Below are 23,683 nucleotides of genomic sequence, written 5' to 3'. Positions count from 1 at the left end.
CAAGAAAAAAACATCTAATTTCAAGCATCAGCTGTGGTTAACATTTCCCCAGCAGGTACATTCAGGCAAAAACAGACGCTTAAATTTTCATCTCTTTTAATTATTATCACACAGACTTTTATCTGGTCTCTTTAAGGAAGAGATGTCTATAAACATTTTTTTTTGTTTTTAATTTTTAAATATTGGCCAAAAAAACATAAAAAAATAAAATGTTCTTAAATTGTTCACATATGTTGACCTGCTACATCATAACGCCTCACCATGGACCTTTCCCGAGTTTACCACTTGTATTTACAAATTCTCTGGCTTTTAATGTCCAAATCAGCTGTTAAAGTGTGAATTTCCTACTTCACGAGGACATCCAAATGCATCACGAGCCACGCGCCAAAATTAGCAGTTGTGGCTAGCGGACCTTATCGCATCAGTTCACCAGAGAGCCAAGGTGGGGCAGCGACCAAGCAAGGTAAGGTAGAAATTCGATGTAGTTAAACATCAGCTAACCAAGAGAATTGCCAGTCAAATTAGAAAGGCATAGGGGATGTATGGAGGGGCGCTCCAAATATAACAAGTTGACAGAATAACTTAATGAACTGTTAGCTGATTTAACTTTGTTAAGCTAGCTCGCTAACTGCAAAACCCGTTTTGCTAGCTAGCTGCCTCGCTGATGGGGTGTGTACAACGACTGTAGCTAATTAGTCTCATGTAAATAAACTGTCTGTAGCTTATACCAGGTCAACTGACATTAATATCATGCGTTTTCCTTTGGTGTTCAGTAATTGTATCTGTTAAACCTAGCTAACATTAAGGACTGCCTCAAGTCGCATGGCGCGAAGGGGATTTGATATGATAAGGAAGGTTAACATTAGCCAGTTGGTTGTGAGTCTCAGCAATGGACAAAATAATTTCCGTCATATTTATGTTTGTTGTTATTTTAGTTGTTTGTTTGTTTGCTTTTTAATGACATGAACTCTTTTCCCGTTTACTGTAACTTGCAGATTGCTTTTTCATTGTGAGATGGAGACATTAGATGAGGCAACTGTGTCACTCTTACAAGGTAAATGTCATGTAAATTATAAAGACACATATAAAGGCACATATTTTTAGACACACCTAGACTGATGTTAATAATATTTTTTTAATGTAGTATTATTGATTAATATCTTCATCATCCACCAAGACTTTAGAATACCAAAAAGTTTCTAAGATGTGGTGGTCACTAGAGGTTTTAAACACCACTAACACCTTTTCATGTATACATATGACCCTTACAGTCTTGTTTTTCACTTGTGCAACGGACAAGTGCTTTTTATATCCCTGCAGCGACAGTGTCGAGAATATTGTAGATTCACCCCGACTGCTGTTGCCACACTATCCAGCCAAACTTTAAGTTTGCTTGTCCAATAACAGCAAAAGCTTTTATTTTACTCTTATTTTACTAAAAATGCATATTGTGTCAGGGATATACACACTAAACACATAAACAAACATACGCTGTCGCTCACTGATACAGTTTTTCCATGATTACACTACCTTTTTTGCCTTTTATGTTGACTTTTCAGTTACACAATTGCACAATACTTAATGTCACAGTCAAATTGCCTAACAGCAAGAAAGACAATGCAGTTGATGTGTCCATATTGTTTTTCAGCAGGACATGCCATTGCTTTGTTCAAGGCACTTCCTTCAATGTTCCCTTCTCCAATGCCCCCACCCAAAAAGCTTGGACCAGCATGTGAGGCACTGTTCCATGTTCTTGAGGTGAGTTTGCATCAGTATCAGTATCAAACTGAAAATGAAGTTGATATGCGTGAAGTTTAATCTTGTTCTACTTTTTGTCTCTACTTTGTTGCTCTCAGCCATCTGAGGACCCCAATATGTTTCTCCAGAGACGGCCCATCACCAGTCCAGTCTTCCTGGTAGGATCTACTAACCTTCTCCTGACCACCTTACCTAAGGAAATGATTCATGAGGCTCCTCTGATCCTCATGGGGTGTTATTACACCTTCCACCTCACCTACCCCAAATGTGGTGCCACTTTGTTAGCCGTCATCCAGAATGAGGTACTGAAGGACAGTATTCACGAGCGTGACCCCTCTGAAGACAATCTTTACCTTGGTCCTTGTCAATAAAAGCATGTTTTTTTTTCCTGAGAGCATTGTCTTGTTTCCTTATTTTAAGCATGTGGTCTTATTTAGCAACCTAAAAACAAGAATTTAATAAATCTTGTTTTAAGTCATTTGATGCTAAAAAATACCCTAGTTTTGAGTGATAATAAGCTTCTTTTGCATTAACCAAGCTTAACTAGATTGCTTGAAATGAGTCTTTGTGATCTTATTTCAAGATTGTATGTGCTATACTGACAGTCGGACAGAGTGACTTGTTTTAAGACATCTTAGCAAGTGAAATTCACTTACTGCACTGGCAGCCAAATTTGCTTGTTTTAAGCACAAGCATGCTTATATCTAGAATATTTAGCCTTAAAATTGACAGGGCATTTTTGCAGTGTGGTAGAAGGCCAGTAGCAGCTCCCTGTTCGGGTTGTTCCTCCTGAGGACTCTCAGGAAGTGTAGACACTGCTGGGCCTTCTTTATGACAGCTGTGATGTTGTCTGTCCAGGAGAGGTCGCCGGAGATCTGGACTCCCAGGAACCTGAATGTGTGGACCCTTTCCACACACTCGCCATTGATGTAGAGGGGGGGCGGGTCACTTCTGTTCCTTCTGAAGTCCACGATGATCTCCATTTGTTTTGTGCGTGTTCAGGGCTAGGTTGTTGTCGGAGCACCAGGTCGTCAGCCTCTGGACCTCCTCCCTGTAAGCTGCCTCGTCTCCCTGTGAGATCAGTCCGACCACTGTGGTGTCGTCAGCAAACTTGAGGCAGTACACTGCAAAAACAGCCATACTTGAAACAAGGCAAAACTATCATAAAATTAGACAACTTTTATTATTTCAAGCAAAAAAATCTGCCAATGGGGTAAGCAAAATTTGCTTGGCTAGAATTCTTAAAACTAAAAATTTTTTCTTGTGAATTTAAGACTATAAGAAGTCCTAAAATGAGAAATCATGACTAATTTTAAGCAAGTTGTTTTTAATCACATCAACAGATTTAAGTAAAATGTCCTTATTCCAAGAACAGATTAAGCCAAATATTCTTATTAATATCATTAACTGAGATAACATGTACTTTTAGAATGCTAGATTTAAGCAAAATGTTCTTCCATATTCTAGATATGGGAATATTGTTCTTTATTGATAAGAAATGTGTGCTCTTAAAATTGCTAGTTGTTCTAATGTTGTGCTTGTTTTAAGCAGAAATACAAGAATTACTAGATATGTAAAAAGGAGATAAATCTTAAAATAAGAAAACTTTAAAATACCATTTTCATACTTACAATATACAAAATACAACATGATAAACACATCCTGAACCGTTGAACCGCATGATCATAATAACGTCAAACCAGTCCTTCACAAAAATAGTTTATTTCCACCTCTGTATTTAAGAATCTTAACAACTTAACAATGGTTTCTGAAGCTTGAAACAACATACAAAGCTGAACTGATGAATGATGAAAGTGAACAGGTGCACTCACTCGATGAAAGACTTCCACTCTGCAAGAGCCTTTTTGTATGTGGAGTTAGCATCTTGAGCATGGATGGAGTCTTGATGTATTTCTGTTTGCAGTACGAGCAGCAAGGTGGAAATACACTTTGGGTATGAAAGGTGCAATGCATAGTAATATGCCATCAGGTACAACAGTCCTTCTTTCAGCTCTGCGGTTGCAAAAGTTGTCACTGGAGTGCTGCCAATTGCAATCATGCAGTTGTCCTTACTTATGAGCAACACTGGGCAAGACAGGGTTCGCTGATGCAAAAATCCTTCAGGGTCCTCAGCTGTCTAGATGACAAAATGCAAAATATAAAGCCTCAGGTTTTTCAGATATTATATCACTCCGTCCCTGTTTTTTTAAGTAAAACTATTTCACACCTTAATTACGTGACATAGTGCTTCACTGCAAGGACCCAACTTCTTTGGTGGAGGTGTACTCGATGGAAAGAGACTTGGCAGGGCTGCAAACACTGCTAAGGTGTGTTCCACTATTTTGAATGAAAGCAGAAAACAAAGCAATATAATGTAGCATTTGTTACATATCTGGATATGACTCAAGGCAAGTATTGTGACCAAACCTCCATTTAAGGTCTTTGGAGGCTTCATGGCTTTCTTCATCACACCATAGAACTGGACCTTTGAGAAAAAGTTGTCCCATCTGTCCTTAATCTCTCCAATGTAGTTGCCATTGTTTGGTTGGATAATCCTTTGCATCTCATCCATTACCTGAAAATAATGTCATATGGCTTAATGCATAATATAATATAAAACTATATTATTAAATCAGCCTATTTGTCATCTACTGAGGCTTCATGAAATGCAATTATCTGTGAACATTAAAGACAGCTAGTCTCTTACAAGGTAATGACAAAATGTGAAATGTCAGATATTTGGACAGAAACAAAATCTTTTTACTCACATGGTCCAGTTCTTTGAAACATGGGTAAGCTTCTAAAATTTGGGTTGGTCTTTCTTGTGGCTTTAAAACATCAGACGTAATAAAGCGTCTTCTTGAGTTTAACTCAAGGTTGAGTAGATGGGCTACTGCTGCTTTGTTTGGCTTCTTAGACTTGTACATGTCTTGGAGGGTTTTATAGTGTCTGGCCTGGTTCTTCTGGCTGTCGAGCAGTTCAGTAGAACCCACTGAAAGCAAGAAAAAGAGAAGACATTAGCTTTGTGTTTTTAAAGCTCTGATAGACAGCAGAACCTACTGTACCTGCATCATCTTCAGTAGTTTCCTGCTGTGTCTCTGGAGTGCTGGACCCAACAGGAGGCTGCTCCGGGATCATAGAGGCATTGCTTGACCCAGGAGAGTCTGTATTTAAGTGACTTGCACAAAACTCATCCGATGTCAGTCGACCTTTTTTCTTTAAAGGGCTAGACCTGGCCTTCTTTGGGCTTTTGACATTTGAAAGTCTCTTCATGAGTTTCTTAGCGATGTGTGCCTGCAACAGTTGTTGGAAACAAAAACTATAGTCTACTGCATGGAATAAATATTGTACCAGAAAGTTTACATACCCACTTGTCACCTGAGGAGTTGTCCTTCAACATAGGGTAGTACTCCACCAATCGCCTAGCCATGGAATCGACCTCATGTCTGCTGGGGTACCTAGGGTCCCGTAGGGCTCTTGCAATTGAGATCATGTTGGTCATAGTGTTCCTTATGAGTCTGCAGAGGAGCTCCTTGGATAGTGCAGTTTGTGTTGCCCCAAGACGTTTTTGTTCAAAATGGGATGAACGTGCCTGCTCAAGTTCACTGTCTGTATAGACAATGTACTCTGGGCTGGACATGGTCAAAAATATTGAGACGTTTTGTTCCTCTGCTGGAGGGCCGGTGGTTGCAGTATATGAAGATTTAGTCGAGTCCACATCACTGACAGAAGCCTGAACCTAAAATAAATTTCACTTAATGATCTGTGGATCTACCTTTTGCAATTTTCCTCAAGAATAAATGTAGTAAGCCTTAAAACGAATTTACAGTTTCATCAAATGTAGTGTAATGGAAGAGTATAATCTGAGTTTTAAAAATAGCACTAACCTGTTCACCACTCACAAGAAGCCACAGTGCCCGCCGTCTCAGAAAGTTTTCTGGACCAGGAAACAAATCTTTGATGTCATCCCTGGAGAGTGACCTTAGTAAGTCTTCTCCAATACTAGCAGCTGAAATACAGTGCAATACACTTGTCATTAAATGCCAAACTTGTCTGTTGCACACCACTGTAAATGACGTTTCAACCATTACCACACTTGCTTGCTTTATCCGTGCTTTATCACTGAAACCATATTGTGACTGTCACAATAGTTTTACCATGTACAACATGTGTGAACTCTGACCAATTGTGGTTGTTATAATGCAGTACAAAATCGACATATACTTTGTTGATAACACTTTACCATAAGGTACACTAAATGACAGTAGTTAATGAGGAACAAATCTGCATAACCCTTACTCATTAGTTTTTCATTGCTTCCTCAGTAATAAGAGAAATTCCTGTTTCCAGCAGCTCGCCAATCAATGTCAGAATAAGCTTAATAACAAAATACAACAACCAAGACAAGACAGGAGAGAAAAGTAAAGAAAACTAAGAAAACAGAATAAGATAAAATATATGAACACATACGGAAAAGTTCACTTCACATATGTAGTGCAATAATACATTATAATAAAAGATACAGCAGCTTCATTCAATAATGCATTATTTGTTAGCTAATTATTGTAAATTATTTGGGGTTTGTTATAGGATTTCCAAAGAACAATATCTTCGATAAAACACAATTTAATCTCACCAGATAAACGTAATTGTTTACTTATTAGCTAATAACTAAGACTTGTGCTAGCATAGCTGTCATTAAACTGTCTACATTATACCCTGTTGCCACTTAACGTACCTTTTAGAGTGTCAATCGTAACCTCGTCGAGTGTATCCATAGCCAAACAAACTTTTTGCAACTTTTTTCCCTTTTATGCTATTTTGTGTCTCGATAGCAAGACGCCCAGCAATGCTACGTCGGCCGTTACGACTCTTCCCGCTCACCCTTGGATTTTAAAACACAGCACTGCGCATTGGGCTAGTCCATTGTGAGGGGGTGCGAGTCAACAACATAACTTGGTATTTTGATATAATCGTATGAACAAATTTAAACATATACATATTACTTATTTAATCAAACTATGTGCGATATGTGCAGACAAGCTGAATAAAAAAACACTATTTTATTTAACAAACTAAAATGAAGTTGTCAGACCCACCGTACAAAGCATCATGGGTAAATTAAACGCGGGAGAACCACGGCAGGTGTGGACGCAGACAGAGTGTTAGGGTGTACTTTTATTTAAAATAATGATTTGGCGTTGCGTTATATGTATGGTGTTCGTTGCTCTAACACTCAAATCCTTGCTAAGTCATATAAACTCAGCTCATAGCCGAAGTCCAGACTTTCGCGTGGTGTGTGGAATTGATGGCTGTAAAAAGGAATACCGTGTGTACAACTCACTTTGGTATCATATCCGGAGAAGCCACTCGGAACATCTTGACTGTAGCCGGGATAGGACAGCCCCGTTCTCCTGGAGGAATCCCACAGCGGGGCTTAACGAGCATCGTAACAATTCGTGGGCCTACAGACCAACTCGTCGGGAACATCCGGAACAGGTTGCCATGGGTGACGCGGTGACTGCAGAGCGACCAGCTGGGCGCGCAGCGACGGGTCAAATGGCAGCCACTTCGGATCATTTTGAGAATAATGTGATATTGTACGATGGTTTTGAAGAAAGCGCTCTCAACGCCCCTCCATCACGCCATTCACCACCCCGGACTCGCACCTCTCCTGTCGTGGCCACAGATAAGCCAGATGCACCAGTCCAACCAGAAGAAACCCCACCTGCAGCATCCTCCTCTGAGGTAAACGAACGCAGTCAATAATAACCATCTCCAAACGGTTTAGTATTTGTCCCTTCTAATGCAATCTAACATCTTTATATTGTAGTTACCAAGTCGGTTTAATGATGTGTCGGTCGCGAACGAATTGGCTCTCAGAGCCGGCTCTTTGAAATCATGACAGTAGAAGACTCCCGTCGTTAGAGCCGGTCGTATAGCCGATTCTTTCGTGAGGTTTGACCTATTTTTTGCTTCATTTGTCCATTGAGATAGGTCTTTGCTTTGTATTTATAACATAACGCATAATATCATTTTTGTAGCAGATCACAAAGGCTTAAATAAAGCCATGTGAATTATAAACATTTGATATAATGTATGTTTTACATTAGTAATTAATTTTACGCAGTATATGTAATTTGGTAATAAATTAATTAAGACAACAAAAAATCTGAGGAGTTAGTCTTTTTAGAATTGTCAAGCACTATACTCAAAATGCCAGTCTCATATTGAGTTTAGAATATTGGTGCTTGGCACTTTACACACGGTACAATACATATGCAATACATAGACAGCTGTGGTTTGGTGTGGCTTTTTTTTCTAAATATTATTTTGTTTAGAAATGTACTTTTACATGTGATGAATGCATTTACTGTGTACTTTACAGGCTGGCCCTGGCTTTGGTTGTCTAATCAAACAAGCTACTTCCATTGTGTTGTGTGCAAGAGAAAAACATCATCTTTCACAGGTACTTCTCTTCTCAAATGTCAGATCTGAAAATCTTTATTGTTATATTAAGTTGTTTTCTCTTTTTTTCAGAGTGGCGTCAATGAAGTAGTGGCAGCAATGCAACAATATCAGGCTCTGTTGGTGGCTGATTTGAGGGGCAAGCTTCAAAGTGTCTTCCAGCAACACCCAGGAAATGAACTTGAAAAGGAGGCAATGTCTGTGTTTGATCAGGTTGAGGATCCATTTGCCACAGTATCAACAACATACAGGCAGGACAGTGTAATTAAAAATAATTTAGATTTCATAGGCTCAGAGGAGATTACTGTGGGATATACTGCTTGCTTAAGAAATAAGGGAACAAAAAGACTTTTATCCTCCAAACCCAAATGCTTTCATTACATTCCTCTCATTAAAAGTTTACAACAGTTATTGTCACATCCGAAGGTGTTAGCAATGATTGATGAGGGACCAAAATACACAAATGGATATCTGACTGACATCATAGATGGAGACCTTATCAAGTCACACCCTTTATTTTCTGCTCGACCTTCTTCTTTACAAATAATCCTTTATTCTGATGAAATTGAAATCTGCAATCCTCTTGGGTCTCATGCTACCAAGAATAAATTGATCATGTTTTATTACACATTGGGAAATATTCATCCTAAATATAGATCTAAACTAGCTTCAATTCGACTTCTTGCCATGGCAAATACAAATACGCTCACTGAATGCGGAGTTGACAAAATTTTAGATAGACTTCAGGAAGATTTGTTGAGACTGTATCATGGAGTAAAAATTCAAACAGGAACTGGTGAACGGGAAATATATGGAGCAGTAGTTTCAATTTGTGGTGATACTTTAGCACAACATGAAATCTGTGGGTTTAAAGAGGGTGTAGGTTTTGCTTATAGTAAATGTCGACAATGTGAATGTGTATTTGAAGACATGCAGATGCACTTTGTTGAAGAACATTTTGAGGAAAGGACACTTGAAAGACATATCAGACAGTGTGATGACATTGAGAGATCCAACACAGAGTTCCTCAAAAACAGCCTGAAAACTACATATGGGATCAATAGGAGAAGTAAATTAGTAGACTTCCCAGCCTTTAATATGATTAAGCAAACACCCCAAGATATAATGCACATAATTCTTGAAGGCATAGCTCCTTTAGAAATAAAATGCGTGATAAAACAATTAATACTTCTAGGTCAGCTGGAGTTGGAAGCCTTGAATGCTGGAATAGCTGGCTTCCCATATTCCCCACTGGATGTCAGGGACAAACCAAGCCCTGTAGCCTACAGCACTTTAGCTTCAAATGATAATAAGTTAAAGCAGTCGTCAGGGCAAATGATTGTTCTTCTAAAAATACTGCCCTTTCTGATTGATGCAGATAAAAATAAGGAATGTCATGCAATCATTCTCGAACTAACAGAGATTGTTCAAATTTTGTTAGCTCCTGTTATAAGTCTTCAAACTATTGTCCAATTAAAAATACTTATAGAACAACACTTAAGGCATATGAGGCACATTTTCCCCAAAAACAACATCACCCCAAAACAGCATTATTTAATCCATATCCCATCTCAGATTAAAAACCTGGGACCAATGGTACGTCATATGTGCATGAGGTTTGAATCAAAACATTGTTTTTTCAAACGATGGATCTCCAAAGTCAATTTTAAAAACGTGTGCAGGTCTTTAATAAGGCACAATCAAATGTCTGAATGTTGCCAGAATTTAAGTAGCTCTGAACACCCAATTTTTTCAACTGGTAGTATACTAGGACCCACATCTGAAGTAAAAAATATGTCTTACCTCAAAGAAAAAGTGAGAGTATTCTTGGGAAATGACAATGTCAACCATGCTGTGTCTGTTAAATGGTTAACTCTAAATGGAAATAAATATATCGCGGGAAAAACATTAGTTTTAAATGCAGTTTCTGCTAATTTGCCTGAGTTTGGACTGGTGAAAAATATATATGTTATAAATTCTTCACTTTACTGTTTTGAGCTCCAACCATACACCACTCTTTGTCATGATAGGGATTACATGGCATACAAAATAGAAATTCCAATTATGGCACAAGCAAATGAACTTCTATCTTCTGAAAACCTTGTTGATTATACTCCATATTACACTTTTACGCACAAAGATGTGACGTATGTACCCATTAAATATAATCTTAGAGATGTGATTGAGTTACATAAGGTCTCATCTGATGTATTATAGTTTGCTTATCTAAAATATTTACAAACGTATGTTACAAGGGTAAGCTTTCTTACTGATGGCACATTGTATATTATTGTCTCATTATTTTCCCTGAAAATAAAGTTTATAAATTGATGTAAGTTCTGTGTGAGTCCATTCTTGAATTTAGAAAGTTTAGAAACCAGTTTTAGTCTCATTTTAAGATAAATATTCTTAATTTGTTGTTGAAGAATAATCAAAATGAGGTTTTTAGCTTGTTATCAGAAAAAAGGTCTAATTTCTGGCAAAAAATATCTTCATAAGAATTGGCTAGCTATACATTCTTAATATAAGATTGATTTTCTCATGTGAAAATTGCTAGACAAGATATATTTACTTTTTAGGGAAAAAATAAGAAACGGTTGCTTAAAATGGAACTTTTTTACTTTCTTGAAATGTAGTTTTTGCAGTGTACAGGAGGGGGTTCAGCACGCAGCCCTGTGGTGATCCGGTGCTCAGACTGCGGGTGGAGGAAAGGTGGGGGCCGAGTCTCACATTCTGGGGTCTGTTTGTTAGGAAGTCCTTGATCCATCTGCATGTGAGGGGAGGGAGGCCTAGGGTGTCCAGTTTTGTAGTTAGGATGTCCGGGATGATGGTGTTGAAGGCCGAGCTGTAATCCACAAAGAGCATCCTGGCATAGCTGTGCTGTTGTTCCAGGTGGTTCAGCACCGCGTGCAGGGTTATGGCGATGGCGTCCTCTGTGGATCTGTTCGCCCGGTGTGCAAACTGGTGGGGGTCGAGTGGGGGGGAGGAGACAGCCTTTTATGTGCTGGAGGACCAGTCTCTCAAAGCACTTCATGATTATGGATGTGAGGGCAACAGGGCGATAGTCACTGAGGCTGGATGCGGGTGACTTTTTCGGGATGGGGATGATTGTGGCGGATTTCAGGCAGGTGGGGATGACTGCTTGGGCCAGGGAGAGGTTGAAAATCCTGCAGAAGACTCCGGACAGCTGGTGTGCACATGCTCGGAGAACCTTTCCAGGTACGCTGTCAGGGCCCGGGGCCTTCCTGGGGTCCACTGCTTGGAGCACACGCCTCACGTCATGCTCTCCTACAGTTAATGGGGGGGGGGGGGGGGGGGGGTCGTCGTGGGGCCGGGAGGGGCTGGGGGCAGGGCTGGAGAAGATGAGTGTGGCTGTGGTGTTTCAAAGCGGGCAAAGAAACTGTTGAGTTCCTCTGCCAGAGACACGCTCAGGTCTCCTGACATCACATCACATCCTCTGAAGTTAGTGATGCTCTGCAGTCCCTGCCACACCTCTCGTGGTCTATTGCTGGAGAGGTGGGACTCTATCCTTCTGTTGTAGTCCGCTTTGGCTGTTTTTATTCCTCTTCTCAGGTCAGCTCGAGCCGTACTGTACAGAGCTGTCGCCTGACCTGAAGGCAGAGTCGCGGGCTTTGGGGAGGGAGCGGACCTGGCTGGTCATCCAGGGTTTCTGGTTTGGAAAAATCCGGATGACTTTGTCCACAGACACAGTTCCCATACAAAACTTGATATAGTCTAGTACTGTCACTGTGTATGTTTCCAGGTCCTGATGTTGAAATAGGTCCCAGTCTGTGTGTTGGAGGCAGTCCTGAAGTTCACTGAGTGCATTTTCCGGCAATGTGGTGATGATCTTTTTGGTGGGTCTGGATCTGCGTCTGAGGGGGGTGTATGCAGGAGTGAGCAGCAGGGAGAGATGGTCTGACTGTCCGAGGTGGGGGAGTGGTGTTGCTCTGTAGCCGTGCTTTATGTTTGAGCAAACATGATCAAGAGTTTTTGGTCCTCGCGTTGGACACATGCTGATGAAACTTCGGGAGTACAGTCTTTAAATTGGCCTTATTAAAGTCCCCGGCTATAATATGAACGCCATCAGGGTGGGCCCGCTGATATTCATTGATGACGTTCAACAGGAGAGAGAGTGCTGTGCTAGCGTTAGCATCCGGTGGGATGTAAACAGCGGTGACGATCACAACAGTTAGCTCCCTCGGGAGAAAATACGGCCGGCATCTTACAGACATGTACTCAATGTCAGGGGAGCAGTGAGTCTCTATGATCTTGCTGTTGTTGCACCAATCCTCATGCACGTAAAGAGAGCGTGTAGAGAGCGGCCGGCCAGCTGCACGCTAGCATCGGGGATCGTCGGTTTGAGCCAGGTCTCCGTGATGATTAGAACACAACAGTCACGAATGTAGCGGTTTCCCTCAAGCTGTAACTCCAGGTCGTCCTTTTTGTGGGTAATGGATCTGGCGTTGGTGAGGTACAGGCTGGGCAGGGGTGGCTTATGTAGGTTGTTTCGTAGCCGTAGCAGTAGGCCGGACCTGCGACCCCGCTTCTGCTTGCGCTCCCGACGCCGCCTGCGCCTCTTTCCAGACCCGACAACAATCCACGGAGCGCCCGGTGGTCTCGCTAGCTCGTCTGGGATGTTGTGTCGACGATGAAAGTCTCTGCAAACTGCCAGTTTGTGTCGGTAGCCGATGTCCACAAGGTCCTGTCGGGTGTAGTGGTGTAATGCCGATGTATACGTGGATAGAGTCCATAGACAAACACACATAAAATAAGCAAAAAAGCACTGAAAGGGAGAGCCGTGAGCTGCTGCGTCTGTGCGCGCCGCCATCTTTGATGTGGTGTCAATTGGCCAAAAGGGAATTCAAAACAGAGGCTCGTGGACCATGAACAATTTTATGGTAGCTGGAGACTTCAACCAATGAAATCCATCCATTTTCTGCACCGCTTATTCTCATCAACGGACTGTATTCCCCACCTGTTACCAGCATGGGGACATTCCAACCAAAGATGACAACATACTGGACCAGGGACACAGCAACTTACGTGGCACAGACCCAGTGTCACACTGCCCTACTTTTAGCCCAGACTGAGAGCCACTTTAGCAGCTGAAATATCTCAGGTGGGAGGGCGTTATACTGAAGATCTAAAGGTCCCTGGTTCAAGCACGGTTTTCAGCATAATCCTGATTTGCATTGTGACTTGGCAAATAGTTTGGAAAAGGGACCTTAACTTCAAAATCCCACCCATCCAGCCAACCTTGAGTTCACTGAGACATTAAGGTGAGGTAATTGTGAGTCAATTTGGACAACTGTCATTTTGCCCCCACTTTGGACACATCGTCGTGATTCATTGTTTGGCAACTGCTTTGTGACCTCGCCAGTCCTCTTCACAGCCCATTCCCCATTAGTACTTGGATGGGAGACCGCCTGGGAATACCAGGTGCTGTAAGCTTTTTATGGTTTCTGCTCTAGCCTGACAGCAGAGGGCGCTGTTTGACACTTTTTGCTGGATCTAGTTTGGCCTGCGTCACCTTCAAATAAGATCTTTTCAGTTGACCTGGCAGCTTACGGCCATGCTACCCTGAAAACGCTCGATCTCGTCCGATCTCGGAAGCTAAGCAGGGGCGGGCCTGGTTAGTACTTGGATGGGAGACCGCCTGGGAATACCAGGTGCTGTAAGCTTTTTATGGTTTCTGCTCTTGCCTGACAGCAGAGGGCGCTGTTTGACACTTTTTGCTGGAGTCTAATTTGGCCTGCGTCGCCTTCAAATAGGATCTTTTCAGTTGACCTGGCAGCTTACGGCCATACTACCCTGAAAACGCCCGATCTCGTCCAATCTCGGAAGCTAAGCAGGGGCGGGCCTGGTTAGTACTTGGATGGGAGACCGCCTGGTAATACCAGGTGCTGTAAGCTTTTTATGGTTTCTGCTCTTGCCTGACAGCAGAGGGCGCTGTTTGACACTTTTTGCTGGAGTCTAGTTTGGCCTGCGTCGCCTTCAAATAAGATCTTTTCAGTTGTCCTGGCAGCTTACGGCCATACTACCCTGAAAACGCCCGATCTCGTCAGATCTCGGAAGCTAAGCAGGGGCGGGCCTGGTTAGTACTTGGATGGGAGACCGCCTGGGAATACCAGGTGCTGTAAGCTTTTTATGGTTTCTGCTCTTGCCTGACAGCAGAGGCCGCTGTTTGACACTTTTTGCTGGAGTTTAGTTTGGCCTGCGTCGCCTTCAAATAGGATCTTTTCAGTTGACCTGGCAGCTTACAGCCATACTACCCTGAAAACGCCCGATCTCGTCCGATCTCCGAAGCTAAGCAGGGGCGGGCCTGGTTAGTACTTGGATGGGAGACCGCCTGGGAATGCCAGGTGCTGTAAGCTTTTTATGGTTTCTGCTCTTGCCTGACAGCAGGGGGCGCTGTTTGCCACTTTTTGCTGGAGTCTAGTTTGGCCTGCGTCGCCTTCAAATAGGATCTTTTCAGTTGCCCTGGCAGCTTACGGCCATACTACCCTGAAAACGACCGATCTCGTCCGATCTCGGAAGCTAAGCAGGGGCGGGCCTGGTTATTACTTGGATGGGAGACCGCCTGGGAATACCAGATGTTGTAAGCTTTTTATGGTTTCTGCTCTTGCCTGACAGCAGAGGGCGCTGTTTGACACTTTTTGCTGGAGTCTAGTTTGGCCTGCGTCGCCTTCAAATAAGATCTTTTCAGGTGTCCTGGCAGCTTACGGCCATACTACCCTGAAAACGCCCGATCTCGTCCGATCTCGGAAGCTAAGCAGGGGCGGGCCTGGTTAGTACTTGGATGGGACACCGCCTGGGAATACCAGGTGCTGTAAGCTTTTTATGGTTTCTGCTCTTGCCTGACAGCAGAGGGCGCTGTTTGACACTTTTTGCTGGAGTCTAGTTTGGCCTGTGTCGCCTTCAAATAGGATCTTTTCAGTTGCCCTGGCAGCTTACGGCCATACTACCCTGAAAACACCCGATCTCGGAAGCTAAGTAGGGGAGGGCCTGGTTAGTACTTGGATGGGAGACCGCCTGGTAATACCAGGCGCTGTAAGCTTTTTATGGTTTCTGCTCTTGCCTGACAGCAGAGGGCGCTGTTTGACACTTTTTGCTGGAGTCTAGTTTGGCTTGCATCGCCTTCAAATAAGATCTTTTCAGTTGACCTGGCAGCTTACGGCCATACTACCCTGAAAACGCCCGATCTCTGAAGCTAAGCAGGGGCGGGCCTGGTTAGTACTTGCATGGGAGACCGCCTGGGAATGCCAGGTGCTGTAAGCTTTTTATGGTTTCTGCTCTTGCCTGACAGCAGGGGGCGCTGTTTGCCACTTTTTGCTGGAGTCTAGTTTGGCCTGCGTCGCCTTCAAATAGGATCTTTTCAGTTGCCCTGGCAGCTTACGGCCATACTACCCTGAAAACGCCCGATCTCGTCCGATCTCGGAAGCTAAGCAGGGGCGGGCCTGGTTATTACTTGGATGGGAGACCGCCTGGGAATGCCAGATGTTGTAAGCTTTTTATGGTTTCTGCTCTTGCCTGACAGCAGAGGGCGCTGTTTGACACTTTTTGCTGGAGTCTAGTTTGGCCTGCGTCGCCTTCAAATAAGATCTTTTCAGGTGTCCTGGCAGCTTACGGCCATACTACCCTGAAAACGCCCGATCTCGTCCGATCTCGGAAGCTAAGCAGGGGCGGGCCTGGTTAGTACTTGGATGGGACACCGCCTGGGAATACCAGGTTCTGTAAGCTTTTTATGGTTTCTGCTCTTGCCTGACAGCAGAGGGCGCTGTTTGACACTTTTTGCTGGAGTCTAGTTTGGCCTGTGTCACCTTCAAATAGGATCTTTTCAGTTGCCCTGGCAGCTTACGGCCATACTACCCTGAAAACGCCCGATCTCGGAAGCTAAGTAGGGGAGGGCCTGGTTAGTACTTGGATGGGAGACCGCCTGGTAATACCAGGTGCTGTAAGCTTTTTATGGTTTCTGCTCTTGCCAGACAGCAGAGGGCGCTGTTTGACACTTTTTGCTGGAGTTTAGTTTGGCCTGCGTCGCCTTCAAATAGGATCTTTTCAGTTGACCTGGCAGCTTACAGCCATACTACCCTGAAAACGCCCGATCTCGTCCGATCTCGGAAGCTAAGCAGGGGCGGGCCTGGTTAGTACTTGGATGGGAGACCGCCTGGGAATACCAGGTGCTGTAAGCTTTTTATGGTTTCTGCTCTTGCCTGACAGCAGAGGGCGCTGTTTGACACTTTTTGCTGGAGTCTAGTTTGGCCTGCGTCGCCTTCAAATAGGATCTTTTCAGTTGCCCTGGCAGCTTACGGCCATACTACCCTGAAAATGCCCGATCTCGTCCGATCTCGGAAGCTAAGCAGGGGAGGGCCTCGTTAGTACTTGGATGGGAGACCGCCTGGGAATACCAGGTGCTGTAAGCTTTTTATGGTTTCTGCTCTTGCCTGACAGCAGAGGGCGCTGTTTGACACTTTTTGCTGGAGTCTAGTTTGGCCTGCGTCACCTTCAAATAGGATCTTTTCAGTTGACCTGGCAGCTTATGGCCATACTCCCCTGAAAACGCCCGATCTCGTCCGACCTCGGAAGCTAAGCAGGGGCGGGCCTGGTTAGTACTTGCTACTGGTTAGTACTTGCAGTAGAGGGAGAGACAAAAACAGCAGCAACAAGAATTCCCAAAACAACAACAGTGACAAACAGAACAGTTAAATGTCAATGATGGCTAAGGGTCACACTGGAGATGATATCAGTGAAATGAAACAGTCCAACTTACCAGTAGCAATAGTAACGATGAAGACATGACCCATGATAGTAAACACAATTGCAACCATACAGTTACAGTAATTAAAATCTCACTGCTTGACATCATTATTACTGTAATAATAGCATACCAATACTATATAAACATCAGGGATAAGATAGTAGATTGTATAGAGAAGCACCCATGTGCTGTGAGTGCCCATATGGAGGTGTGTTGTGTATGTGAATGCGAGCGTGTGAATGTGTAATTGTCACTGAGAATGACAGAAGGAGAGAGACTGCCTTCTACCACCCAGCAAACCCCGCCCCGCGCAGCCAGGTCAAGCCCTCACCGCCAGAGATCCTCCGGCCCCGTGGGTGTGGGCAAAGCCAGGGCCGACTCCCCAAGACCCGCCCCCGAAGCCACTCTCCGAAGAAACCAGCAAGAGGCCATGGAGGAGCAATCCCAACCGGCAACAGGGCGCCAGCAGGCCGGAGGAGAGCCGCACCCTCGAGACCAGCGGGAGACCATACCCCACTAGGGCAGAAGGGCATCGAAGGCCACACACCCGTGGGCACAGGGGCGCCCCCGCCGGCCAGAAGGGAGCCTGTCCACGGCCGGAGGCACCGCCTCCCGCCCCCCACACACCCCCAGGAAGCAGAACCAGGCCCGCCCCAGGTAACCCCAGGCCCGACCACCGACATAGGACCGCCCCGGCCAGGACAGAAGAGGCCCGGGCACACTGCCCCATGGAGGACCGGGCGGTTGAGATGGAACGCCCTACGCCAGACCCCCGCAGAGCCCCCCCCCCGTATATCTACATGGCCATATACCCACATACACACCCACACATATACATATATATATGTAATTATAATAAAACTAATCATTATTTATCTAAGTATTTAAAACAATAAATACATAAAATAAACTCAGACACATGCACACCCCATCCACTCAATACACACACATGCTGTGGACGTCCCCGGGTGGGGCGTCCGGGGCATCACAGGGCGGGGGACCCAGGGGTCCCAGACCCACAACCCGGCCCCGAGCCCAGGGAGGTACGGACCGCCAAGGCATAGCACCCCCAGACTCCCCTCGACCACGGCATCAGGGCTACGGCAGTGTGGCAGACAAAGGAGCGGGCGAGGGGAGGAGGCCCGCACATGAGCAAGCGGAGGGGGCGAGCAGGCGAGCTGTGAGGCGCTCCACTGCGCCGGCCGACATCCGCCGGGCAGCTCACCCCCGTGAGGGAGAGCCATAGCTCCAAGTCACGGGGAGGCCAAGCACCAGAGCCGAGGAGTTAAGACCAGCGCAAGGCCACCGACGGACCCCACCATCCACCGGGAGGGCCAGCCCCCCCCCGCCCCCAGAACCAGCAGCGCTCCGCCCACGTACCGGAGAACCATCCCCGACGAGCCCTAAGGCAAGACTGGGGATGGGCAAAGACAGGGACAGCGATGCGGCAGAGCATAGGACCAGTGGCAGCAGACACCCAAACGCCCGAAAGAGCACCGCCCCCCCAGCAGGCCCCACCCCGAGGAGCATGCTCCCCATCCCCACACGCCACCCAGGCCCCCGTCCCCACGAGCAGGATCAGGTCCCCTCCCAACACACAGCCCGGTCCCCGCAGCAGCCACCACAGCGCAACAACCCCAAGCCACCACCGTAGACTTCAGGCCACCAGCAGCGCGGACCCCACTGCCTGGAGGCCGGTGAACGCCCCCCTAAGGGCACGTTGGCGCCCGCGACCCAGGACAGATCCAGGGAGGTAGCGCCAACCATGACACCAGGGCAAGCCCCGGCGTCAGCTGGTTCCAGCGGGACCCCCAGGAAGGCCAGGCAGACCAGACCAAAATATCCTGCAGCCCAGGGCACCCCGAGCGAGCCGCCAAGCCCCAGCAGACAGCGGGCCAATCGCGGGGGTAGGCAGTAGGCTCTCCGGTCCAGCCCGCTACACCTGTGTGTGTGAAGATGGTATTGTGTAGATAGTGCAATTAAAAATTGGCCTGCCCCATATGGCTGACCTATGTGTGTGGTGTATGTGTATGTGTGTGTGTGTGTGGAGGGAAGCTGAGCAATGGTGGGTCCCATCCCTGCCCAGACCCCCCCCAGAACTGAGTGTCTAAGGTGCGGTTCAGATTGAAGGGTGACCAGCCAGAGGAATGCCGAGGACAAAAGGGCATCCGCAAGGAAACCCTTCGCCCCCGGCAAAACCAGTTGCAGGCCACCCCCCAAAGTCCTACATGTATGTGAGGTGGTGCAGTGCAGCAGGGAGGATCGGGGCCCCACACACGCCCACCCCGCACTACCGGCCAACCGAGCCGGGCAAGCCAGCCGCCCGGAGCAAGCCCTGGGCCACAGGACCAACCACGAGCCCCACCCAGCCCATCGTGGCGGCCAGTCCGGCCTGCCACTTACTCATGTCTAAAGGCAAATACACACATGGCATTATGTAGGGAGGTTATAGGACAACCTTGGCACTTTCTAAACTTGAGGCTCTCTTGCTAGGTGCTAGCATGATGACTGTTAGCATGTTAGCATTTAAGCTAATTTACTCATGCATAAAGGCTACTAAGCACATGTCATGATGTGGGGAGGTTATAGGACAACCTTGGTACTTTCTAAACTTGAGGGCCTCTTGCTAGGTGCTAGCATGATGACTGTTAGCATGTTAGCATTTTACCTAATTTACTCATGTCTAAAGGAAAATACACACATGGCATGATGTGGGGACACTGTAGGACTGCCCCAAACTTCTCAGGACCTGAGGCTGTTTTGCTAGGTGTTAGCATGGTAGCCGTTAGCATGTTAGCATTTTTGCTAATTTTCTAAAGTTTAAAGGCAAATACACAATTGGCATGATGTGGGAACACTGTAGGACTGCCCCAAACTTTTCAGGACCTGAGGCTGTTTTAATAGGTGTTAGCATGGTAGCCGTTAGCATGTTAGCTAATTTAATCACGTTTAAAGGCAAATACACACTTGGCATGATGTGGGGACACTGTAGGATTGCCCCAAACTTTTCAGGACCTGAGGCTGTTTTGCTAGGTGTTAGCATGGTAGCCATTAGCATATTAGCATTTAAGCTAATTTACTCATGTCTAAAGGCAAATACACACATGGCATGATGTAGGGAGGTTATAGGACAACCTTGGCACTTTCTGAACTTGAGGCTCTCTTGCTAGGTGCTAGCCTGGTAGCCGTTAGCATGTTAACATTTAAGCTAATTTACTCATGTCTAAAGGCAAATACACACATGGCATGATGTAGGGAGGTTATAGGACAAGCTTGGCACTTTTTAAACTTGAGGCTCTCTTGCTAGGTGCTAGCATGATGACTGTTAGCATGTTAGCATTTAAGCTAATTTACTCATGTTTAAAGGCAAATACACCCATGGCATGATGCAGGGAGGTTATAGGACAACCTTGGCAGTTTCTAAACTTGAGGCCCTCTTGCTAGGTGCTAGCATGTAGCTGTTAGCATGTTAGCATTTAAGCTAATTTACTCATGCCTAAAGGCTACTAAGCACATGTCAAGATGTGGGGAGGTTATAGGACAACCTTGGTACTTTCTGAACTTGAGGGCCTCTTGCTAGGTGCTAGCATGATGACTGTTAGGATGTTAGCATTTTACCTAATTTACTCATGTCTAAAGGAAAATACACACATGGCATGATTTGGGGACACTGTAGGACTGCCCCAAACTTTTCAGGACCTGTGGCTGTTTTGCTAGGTGTTAGCATGGTAGCCGTTAGCATGTTAGCATTTAAATTAATTTACTCATGTCTAAAGGCAAATAAACACATGGCATGATGTAGGGAGGTTATAGGACAACCTTGGCACTTTCTGAACTTGAGGCTCTCTTGCTAGGTGCTAGCATGATAACTGTTAGCATGTTAGCATTTAAGCTAATTTACTCATGTTTAAAGGCAAATACACTAATTGCATGATGCAAGGAGGTTATAAGACAACCTTGGCAGTTTGTAAACTTCAGGCCTTCTTGCTAGGTGCTAGCAGGGTAGCCATTAGCATGTTAGCATTTAAGCTAATTTACTCATGTCTAAAGGCAAATAATGGTATATTATTATATTGTATATTGTGCGGACACTATAAGACTGCCTCAAACTTTTCGGCACCCGAGGCTGTCTTGCTAGGTGCTAGCATGTTAGCCGTTAGCATGTTAGCATTTTTGCTAATTTAGTAATGTGTAAACATTGGCACTTTCTAAACTTGAGGTTCTCTTGCTAGGTGCTAGCATGATGACTGTTAGCATGTTAGCATTTAAGCTAATTTACTCATGTTTAAAGGCAAATACACCCATGGCATGATGCAGGGAGGTTATAGGACAACCTTGGCAATTTCTAAACTTGAGGCCCTCTTGCTAGGTGCTAGCATGTAGCTGTTAGCCTGTTAGCATTTAAGCTAATTTACTCATGCATAAAGGCTACTAAGCACATGTCATGATGTGGGGAGGTTATAGGACAACCTTGGTACTTTCTAAACTTGAGAGCCTCTTGCTAGGTGCTAGCATGATGACTGTTAGCATGTTAGCCTTTTACCTAATTTTCTAAAGTTTAAAGGCAAATACACAATTGGCATGATGTGGGAACACTGTAGGACTGCCCCAAACTTTTCAGGACCTGAGGCTGTTTTAATAGGTGTTAGCATGGTAGCCGTTAGCATGTTAGCTAATTTAATCACGTTTAAAGGCAAATACACACTTGGCATGATGTGGGGACACTGTAGGATTGCCCCAAACTTTTCAGGACCTGAGGCTGTTTTGCTAGGTGTTAGCATGGTAGCCGTTACCATTTAAGCTAATTTACTCATGTCTAAAGGCAAATACACACATGGCATGATGTAGGGAGCTTATAGGACAACCTTGGCACTTTCTGAACTTGAGGCTCTCTTGCTAGGTGCTAGCCTGGTAGCCGTTAGCATGTTAGCATTTGAGCTAATTTACTCATGTCTAAAACAAACTTAAAACAAACTTTTCAGGACCTGCGGCTGTTTTGCGACTGCCCCAAACTTTTCAGGACGTGAGGCTGTTTTGCTAGATGTTAGCATGGTAGCCGTTAGCATGTTAGCATTTAAGCTAATTTACTCATGTCTAAAGGCAAATACACAAATGGCATGATGTAGGGAGGTTATAGGACAACCTTGGCACTTTCTGAACTTGAGGCTCTCTTGCTAGGTGCTAGCATGATAACTGTTAGCATTTAAGCTAATTTACTCATGTTTAAAGGCAAATACACTAATGGCATGATGCAAGGAGGTTATAAGACAACCTTGGCAGTTTGTAAACTTCAGGCCTTCTTGCTAGGTGCTAGCAGGGTAGCCGTTAGCATGTTAGCATTTAAGCTAATTTACTCATGTCTAAAGGATAATACACACATGCCATGTTTTAGGGAGGTTACAGGACAACCCAGGCACTTTCTTAACTTGAGGCTCTCTTGCTAGGTGCTAGCATGATGACTGTTAGCATGTTAGCATTTAAGCTAATTTACTCATGTCTACAGGCAAATAGACACATACCATGATCTAGGGACGTTATAGGACAATCTTAGCACTTTCTAAACTCGAGATCCTCTTGCTAGGTGCTCGCATGGTAGCCGTTAGCATGTTAGCATTTAAGCTAATTTACTCATGTCAAAAGGCAAATACACACATGGCATGATGTAGGGAGGTTATAGGACAACCTTGGCTTTTTCTAAACTTGAGGCCCACTTGCTAGGTGCTAGCATGGTAGAATTTAAGCTAATTTACTCATGTCTAAAGGCAAATATACACATGGCATGATGCAGGGAGGTTATACGACAACCTTGGCAGTTTCTAAACTTGAGGCCCTCTTGCTAGGTGCTAGCATGATGACTGTTAGCATGTTAGCATTTATGCTAATTTACTCATGTCTAAAGGCAAATACACACGTGGCATGATGTGGGGACACTATGGGACTGCCCCAAACTTTTCGGGAGCTGAGGCTGTCTTGCTCGGAGCTAGCATGGTAGCCGTTAGCATGTTAGCATTTAAGCTAATTTACCCAATCTAAAGGCAAATACACACATGGCATGATGTAGGGAGGTTATAGGACAACCTTGGCACTTTCTGAACTTGAGGCTCTCTTGCTAGGTGCTAGCATGGTAGCCGTTAGCATGTTAGCATTTAAGCTAATTTACTCATGTCTAAAGGCAAATACACACATGGCATGATATAGGGAGGTTATAGGACTGCCCCAAACTTATCGGGACCTGAGGCTGTCTTGCTAGGAGCTAGCATGGTAGCCGTTAGCATGTTAGCATTTAAGCTAATTTACCCATGTCTAAAGGCAAATACACACATGGCATGATGTAGGGAGGTTATAGGACAACCTTGGCACTTTCTAAACTTGAGGCCATCTTGCTAGGTGCTAGCAGGGTAGCCGTTAGCATGTTAGCATTTAAGCTAATTTACTCATGTGTAAAGGATAATACACACATGGCATGATTTAGGAAGGTTACAGGACAACCCAGGCACTTTTTAAACGTAAGGCTACGTGCTAAGTGCTAGCATGATGACTGTTAGCATGTTAGCATTTAAGCTAGTTTACTCATGCCTAAAGGCTACTAAGCACATGTCATGATGTGGGGAGGTTATAGGACAACCTTGGTACTTTGTAAACTTGAGGCCCTCTTGCTAGGTGCTAGCATGATGACTGTTAGCATGTTAGCATTTT

The 23,683-nt window shown here is 44.8% G+C and overlaps 1 protein-coding gene, 1 long non-coding RNA gene, 10 other non-coding genes and 3 pseudogenes across 14 annotated transcripts; 14 read left to right on the top strand and 1 right to left on the bottom strand.

The window, feature by feature from the left end:
• Window positions 1-199: 199 nt before the first annotated feature.
• LOC131110683 (uncharacterized) lies at window positions 200-1,906 on the top strand. Of its 2 annotated transcripts, XR_009120952.1 has the most exons (4): window positions 200-463; window positions 996-1,054; window positions 1,649-1,758; window positions 1,857-1,906. It is a non-coding gene; the product is annotated as an uncharacterized LOC131110683 (long non-coding RNA). The 2 variants fall into 2 exon arrangements; XR_009120946.1 differs by having other exon boundaries at window positions 200-1,054.
• Window positions 1,907-3,495: 1,589 nt separating this feature from the next.
• LOC131113029 (uncharacterized) lies at window positions 3,496-7,406 on the bottom strand. Of its 2 annotated transcripts, none has more exons than XM_058064216.1 (7): window positions 7,103-7,406; window positions 5,646-5,767; window positions 4,824-5,497; window positions 4,527-4,750; window positions 4,186-4,333; window positions 3,986-4,095; window positions 3,496-3,895 (listed from the first exon to the last, which is right to left on the bottom strand). In XM_058064216.1, exons 3-7 carry the CDS (start codon window positions 5,029-5,031, stop codon window positions 3,587-3,589), a joined length of 999 nt encoding a protein of 332 aa, XP_057920199.1. In that variant the 5' UTR covers window positions 5,032-5,497; window positions 5,646-5,767; window positions 7,103-7,406; the 3' UTR covers window positions 3,496-3,586. The 2 variants fall into 2 exon arrangements, with proteins under 2 accessions (XP_057920199.1, XP_057920198.1); XM_058064215.1 differs by lacking the exon at window positions 7,103-7,406 and adding an exon at window positions 6,497-6,564.
• A 6,385-nt stretch (window positions 7,407-13,791) lies between these two features.
• On the top strand, window positions 13,792-13,910 carry LOC131120583 (5S ribosomal RNA). The gene has a single exon (XR_009127134.1). It is a non-coding gene; the product is annotated as a 5S ribosomal RNA (ribosomal RNA).
• A 112-nt stretch (window positions 13,911-14,022) lies between these two features.
• Window positions 14,023-14,141, top strand: LOC131121558 (5S ribosomal RNA). The gene has a single exon (XR_009128063.1). It is a non-coding gene; the product is annotated as a 5S ribosomal RNA (ribosomal RNA).
• Window positions 14,142-14,253: 112 nt separating this feature from the next.
• Window positions 14,254-14,372, top strand: LOC131122757 (5S ribosomal RNA). The gene has a single exon (XR_009128652.1). It is a non-coding gene; the product is annotated as a 5S ribosomal RNA (ribosomal RNA).
• Window positions 14,373-14,484: 112 nt separating this feature from the next.
• Window positions 14,485-14,603, top strand: LOC131121041 (5S ribosomal RNA). Its single transcript, XR_009127580.1, has one exon. It is a non-coding gene; the product is annotated as a 5S ribosomal RNA (ribosomal RNA).
• A 112-nt stretch (window positions 14,604-14,715) lies between these two features.
• LOC131122195 (5S ribosomal RNA) lies at window positions 14,716-14,834 on the top strand. Its single transcript, XR_009128581.1, has one exon. It is a non-coding gene; the product is annotated as a 5S ribosomal RNA (ribosomal RNA).
• Window positions 14,835-14,946: 112 nt separating this feature from the next.
• LOC131124267 (5S ribosomal RNA) lies at window positions 14,947-15,065 on the top strand. The gene has a single exon (XR_009128925.1). It is a non-coding gene; the product is annotated as a 5S ribosomal RNA (ribosomal RNA).
• A 112-nt stretch (window positions 15,066-15,177) lies between these two features.
• On the top strand, window positions 15,178-15,286 carry LOC131123514 (5S ribosomal RNA; annotated as a pseudogene).
• A 112-nt stretch (window positions 15,287-15,398) lies between these two features.
• LOC131123624 (5S ribosomal RNA) lies at window positions 15,399-15,507 on the top strand (annotated as a pseudogene).
• Window positions 15,508-15,619: 112 nt separating this feature from the next.
• On the top strand, window positions 15,620-15,738 carry LOC131121842 (5S ribosomal RNA). Its single transcript, XR_009128336.1, has one exon. It is a non-coding gene; the product is annotated as a 5S ribosomal RNA (ribosomal RNA).
• Window positions 15,739-15,850: 112 nt separating this feature from the next.
• On the top strand, window positions 15,851-15,969 carry LOC131121060 (5S ribosomal RNA). The gene has a single exon (XR_009127597.1). It is a non-coding gene; the product is annotated as a 5S ribosomal RNA (ribosomal RNA).
• Window positions 15,970-16,081: 112 nt separating this feature from the next.
• On the top strand, window positions 16,082-16,190 carry LOC131123454 (5S ribosomal RNA; annotated as a pseudogene).
• Window positions 16,191-16,302: 112 nt separating this feature from the next.
• LOC131122597 (5S ribosomal RNA) lies at window positions 16,303-16,421 on the top strand. Its single transcript, XR_009128634.1, has one exon. It is a non-coding gene; the product is annotated as a 5S ribosomal RNA (ribosomal RNA).
• Window positions 16,422-16,533: 112 nt separating this feature from the next.
• Window positions 16,534-16,652, top strand: LOC131121155 (5S ribosomal RNA). Its single transcript, XR_009127690.1, has one exon. It is a non-coding gene; the product is annotated as a 5S ribosomal RNA (ribosomal RNA).
• Window positions 16,653-23,683: the final 7,031 nt, after the last annotated feature.

Source organism: Doryrhamphus excisus, chromosome 2 (assembly GCF_030265055.1).
Source record: "Doryrhamphus excisus isolate RoL2022-K1 chromosome 2, RoL_Dexc_1.0, whole genome shotgun sequence".
Lineage (NCBI taxonomy): Eukaryota > Metazoa > Chordata > Actinopteri > Syngnathiformes > Syngnathidae > Doryrhamphus > Doryrhamphus excisus.
The sequence above is the reverse complement of the archived record's forward strand: the minus strand, read 5'-3'. Positions and strand labels throughout refer to the sequence as shown.